This window comes from Sinocyclocheilus rhinocerous, unplaced genomic scaffold (assembly GCF_001515625.1).
Source record: "Sinocyclocheilus rhinocerous isolate Xijiao unplaced genomic scaffold, SAMN03320098_v1.1 scaffold2138, whole genome shotgun sequence".
NCBI classification, from domain to species: Eukaryota; Metazoa; Chordata; class Actinopteri; order Cypriniformes; family Cyprinidae; genus Sinocyclocheilus; species Sinocyclocheilus rhinocerous.
In genome coordinates, this window is record NW_015656024.1 from 434521 (window position 1) to 440102 (window position 5582).

General features: G+C 35.3%; 1 protein-coding gene across 1 annotated transcript in view; it reads left to right on the forward strand.

Moving 5' to 3' along the window:
• Positions 1 to 1295: 1295 nt before the first annotated feature.
• slc1a7a (solute carrier family 1 member 7a) overlaps positions 1296 to 5582 on the forward strand; it is a 24776-nt gene continuing 20489 nt past the window's right edge. Inside the window, exons 1-2 of the mRNA XM_016526669.1 lie at positions 1296 to 1591; positions 1749 to 1855. Coding sequence (XP_016382155.1) covers positions 1529 to 1591; positions 1749 to 1855 — 170 coding nt within the window. The 5' untranslated portion in view covers positions 1296 to 1528. The remainder of the gene's footprint in view (positions 1592 to 1748; positions 1856 to 5582) is intronic.

The following is a 5582-nucleotide window of genomic DNA, read 5'->3' on the forward strand; positions in this document are numbered from 1 at the left end:
TAAATTCCAAATATTTTTATTCAACCACCTAGATAGATTACATCTGAGGGAAAAAGAAAGAATGTGATGTTCAGAAATTATCAAAGTGGGAAGTGATGCCCTCTGGGGGCATTTGGCCAGGGGTGTTTTTACACCACAGACAAGGTTTGAGAAGAAAAAAATCATTATGAAAATCTAATTATATTTTCCTTATTATATTCATTATTTCCTTATTGGTTATTTTGGGAAAAACCCAGGTATTTTGAGCAGTAGGATTATAAAAAAATATATGCTAATATAAAATTAAATGATAAAAGTAGCCTATATAAAACTGCAAAATAAACATTCATCTATCAGTACTTTTTACTTTTTTAAGTACATAAAAATCAAGTACTTTTGTACTTTAACTCAAGTAAAATTGAAAACGGAGTACTTTATTTTATTATACGGATGTGTACTTTTACTCAAGTACTTGATTTGTGTACTTCGTCCAACACTGGTTATTCAAATAAAACACCTGTGAAAACTGACAGTTCCTTCATGCAAACAGTACACTGGACCCTACTTTTATTAGCTTTTTTATGCTTTGCAATTTTAACAATATATCATACATTTTATTAATTCAATTACAGTTTTTTTTTTGTGCATTATGTTAATATAAATTCACTGGAAGTAATGTCACAATGCAAAAAATTTCACAAAATAGCCTTTATTTCGATGTCTTTTTTATTTTATTCATTTATTTATTTTGTGCAATTTTGTATAATTCCTTTAATACCCATAGGTGTGCAGCTTATTAATTTGAGGAATTAATTAACATCCCTTTCGTATGCTTCCCCTGAATCAACATAATGTGAAATTATCATTATAAATAATCCCTGCACGTTGTGATTGGCACAGCCTGCATTGCAGACAGAGTTAATAAATGGACTTAGATACTGTTTCCCATCACCCACTGGAGGGTGCAAAATCACACTGTCAAACACATACCTGTAACTACTGACAGAGCCACAGCAACCCGTGTCCACATTGGCCAACTCTGTCTAAACCCCCTGCTGTGTAGCATCTACACTGAGTCATGTCACTTGCTTCATTTTTATGTTTTTGCCCTGTTTTATTACATGAAACAATCCCCTTTCCAATTGTTCAGAGATCTTTAATCCATCTTCAGATCGGCTTAATGCAGTGCGGCTCTAATAGGATCGCTGGTATTAACCTCTGGGACAATACCGCCAGCTGTCCCAGAGCCCCCTATTGGCCAGGCTGAAGTACAGGTTAAGGGGTGTGATAGGGCAGAACGAAGAGAGACTGAGAGAGAGAGGAGGGTGTGTTAGTGACTGGAAAGGGTGATGGGCTTTTGTAGTGACCAACGGTGGATTGACAAGTGCTTTTTCTTGGAGGGACCTTCATTACCACCATTGCTTCCTTCCTAATTTACTCCTTCGTTCTCTGCATGTCTGTTTCTCTTTGCCCCCTCGGGACGTTTGAGCTCTCGGGTCAGGGTGTTTGTATGGCTGATTGAGTGGGCAGTAGACGTGGACGTGTCACCATGGCTCTGGGTGCGGTGTGGAGCCGCGTTAAAAATGTATGCCAACAGAACGGCCTCGATCTTGTCAGTGTTGGCCGTGGTTATCGGATGCCTGCTGGGCTTCTTTCTGCGCTCCAAACACCTCTCTGAGCAGGTTAGTTTTGGTTTCCCACACCTCCTGAACCAATAACAGTCAATGTTTCCATCTTTCCTGCAATGTCTCAACTTTCCGTGCCAACAGAACGGCCTCTTGATCTTGTCAGTGTTGGCCGTGGTTATCGGATGCCTGCTGGGCTTCTTTCTGCGCTCCAAACACCTCTCTGAGCAGGTTAGTTTTGGTTTCCCACACCTCCTGAACCAATAACAGTCAATGTTTCCATCTTTCCTGCAATGTCTCAACTTTCCTGCCATCTGACATTAGTTAATGGCAGATATTAATTGTATAGCTAAAGTGGCAGCAGCTGGAGATACAGGTTGCTAGTATTCTTATTAACATGATGCACATTTTTTTCAAGTTGCGTTAAAAGTCACACATACAATGACCTGAATATGCCCTTTCTTTAATGAGTATGTTTTTAATTCCTGGAGTAGAAAAAAAGCAAAAATAGTGCTTCACTGAATTCTCTGAATTAGAACATTAGATCTGTTTTTTTTCACTGCTTAAAATAGTAAAACCTTTGGCCACCAAATCAAAGTCATGTGGTGCAACCAACATGCAGAAAAAAACAAGACTGGAAATGATTTCATGACTGTGTGTCAAGGTCAATAAGTTTCTTAAACTATCAAATCTGTACTTTTTATGACAAGGCAAGGTTAGCTCAGGTTGTAAAATGTCATGCGGTGCAACACCCCAAAATGTATTGATATTTGTGAATTAATAACTCATGCTATTTGTATGAAAAAAAACTTTTACAAGAAGATGTACTGTATTTAAAAACTTTGAAATTATTATTAAGAAGTGTACACTCAAATGCATGTTTACTTGATGGTTACACCAAATGACATTGCAATGGATTTTTTTTTGTTGAAAATGGTATAAAAGTTTTTCAAAACCAAATGAAACCAATGTGACTGCAAAGTGGAAAAAGTGTTTTAAACTAGATTAATAAAAGATTTTCCTTTGCTTTACAATGGACATTCTTATTTGTTATTGATCAAAACCAAACGGTACACAGAAAAACAAATGGTGTAGAATTTACTTTGAAACAATTTTCACTCTGAAATTTCCAGTTAAATTTACAAATAATTAAATAAAAAATATATAATTATTTATTTACATTAATTTTTATATAAAAAATATTTATTTACAACTTCGAATTTTTTTTACAGCGCATAAAATATCAGATAGCTACGGAGCCCCGCACATGACATGCAAGAAAAAATAAATAAAACGTGCACACGATTACTATTTCGTTCCCTCGATTTGCTAAATCGTTCGCACAATTTATTAATTAGTTATGAAGGGAACGAATTAGTAAATCGTGCGCACAATTTATAAATCAAGGAAACGAATTAGTAAATCGTGCACACAATTTATAATTTGAGGGAACAAAATAGTAAATCGTGCACACGATTTAGCCCACTATTTTTTTCCTGCATGCCATGTGCGGGCTCCGTAGATAACTATACATTTGACAATAATATGTTCTACAGTACTGAGTGTGTTCACTAGCTGTTTCATTGATTAAGTGAGATGTGCTCTCCATCAAATCTCTCTGTCATTATGACACGAGTAAAGCAGGCATCTAGTGGCCCAGAGGATTATCAGTCAATCATCTGAAACGTTGAAGCACTATTGCAGTAAGGATCTGAAGTTGAAAATCTCATCACATCTTCTCATCCATCTTGAGTTGAAAAATTCTCGGTAGTCCTGTCATGAGGTTAATGAACAAACCTTGTTTGAGAATAGGTGAAGATGGAGTCTTGGATTTTGGTGTCTACTTGTCTTTTTTAAGTACTTAACAGAAAGTATGATGTAAAATTTAAAAAGGCGTTTATATACAGTACACAAACTAAATAAAACATTGACTTTTTGAGTTGAGTTTTATCTTAAGTGAAAATTCTACTTTAATATTGTAGCTAATTTAGTTTTGGTTTGTGGTTAAATTAAGTTGTAAAAAGCCTAAGTAATGTCTAAAAAAATATATTGAATAAATAGGTCTTTATAATTAATTTTTTTTTACTTTGTTTCAATGGTTTTATTTTTGGGAAAATAAATATTTTTGATTAATATTAAATCAAAATGAAAAGTTTGAACCAAACCATAAATATAATTTGATAAAAACTAATACATTTAGATTTAGCATATGTTTTAAAGTTATAGTTAGTGTTATTATAGTAAAATGTAGAAGATATTAATTGTAAAAGTTTTGCACACATTTACACTTGATCAGTTTGCTAATATGGACTACTTTTATCTATGAGCATTACGTCATTAAGTCAAGATGAGTGACTGCTTAACTGCATCAGTCATCCATAGTAAAAAAAAAAAAGAACTTGGTCAGACTCTAATAACTAAAAAGACAAATGTGATCAGTTGATAATCAATTTTGACAATTGATTATTTAATTGAGTTGAAGTTTGTCACTGTATTTTCCATCAGTTATTATGTTTAGGAGTAAGCTCTGGCATCCGTTTAGATGCATTAGCATTAGCACGTAGCACAGGAGTGGCAGAGATGCACAGCCATTTGTCAGCATCGATCATGATGCTGCTTGGACAACGGCCCTGATCTAAGCATCATGTCCCTGCCCCTTCCTTAATGCAGGCCTGTAAGCGCTTTAACACCAGCATCATGACTCTCAGCTCCCTTCAAAGTTCAAACACAACATGGTCTTCAATAAGTCTTTCTCTTGCTTAAAGGCTCTTCTTCAGCAACTTTCTTGGGTTGCAGTATAGGGCTATATTGAACTTTAAGAAACATTATGATATTGGACAATTTGGATTATGATAGAACTGTATTTTCATGAACTAATGGGGAAATTAAAAGGACTGTAATATCAAAAGTCATTAAACAGTCACTGTCATTCTGTTCAACACAAAACACCAGTTTTTTTAATGTAAATTAGGCATATTATAGATGGTGACTTATCCACAAAATTATTTGTGTGGCACAGTTAACTTGGCGCTATTACCGTACCAGCCACAGAAAGTTGTTTAAAAGAGACATTTGCATATGTTCTATGTTGATAATTAGTGGTTTCAAAATCACAAAACACACGGTTTGGATCATATTGCATTTTTTGAGTCACGGATCAAATTGTATTTTTGGATCAGCAAGAAGAAAAATGTCCTTAAAGCACACTTTAAGTACTTCTTCAACACCACAGCAAAAAAAAATTTAAATAAAAAGTTCAAACATGATTAAGTGAATAGTCAGTAAAAAGTGAAATAATCAGTAAAAAAAATTACAAGCATATAAATACAATATACCAAAGATGCAAATAAAATAAGGTTTAACTGTAGTATTCAGGTACAGAAATGTAATAATAAAATAGCGAGGTGTGCTCTGATTGGCCAGCTATCCAGTGCGTTGTGATTGGCCAAATACCTCAAGCGTGTGACGGAAATGTTACGCCCTTAACATATTGTGATGCTCTGTCCGGCCGGAGCGACGAGACAAAAACATTAAAACCCATTATAAACGAGGCATTTGTAGCATCCAGTGGGGACATAATTACTGATTATAATGACTTATATTGTCTTTTTACGCGTTGCGTTGCATCGCGCCGCGTAAACATAAAACCATGTCTGCATTTGTGATCGGAGAAATGACAAACAACAAACGCTACTCTACACTGCTCAAAAATCGCGTTTGAATCATCAGTGGCAAATCCTTTAAATATGAAAACGTACATACGTGAGTCAGAACTGCTGGCATTTTAGTCTAACGTTACTCTCCCAGGATCAGTAACGTTAAACAGTCCTCCATAAAATGTGCCGGCGATCCACAGCACTAAGTTGATGTATTTCCTCAGCGACCAGCACAGATCAGCTCTAGGCATAACAAAGCGGATATCGTCCTCTTTTGGAAGACCAAACAAAGTAGTTTCACTTTCACAACGAAGCACACAGC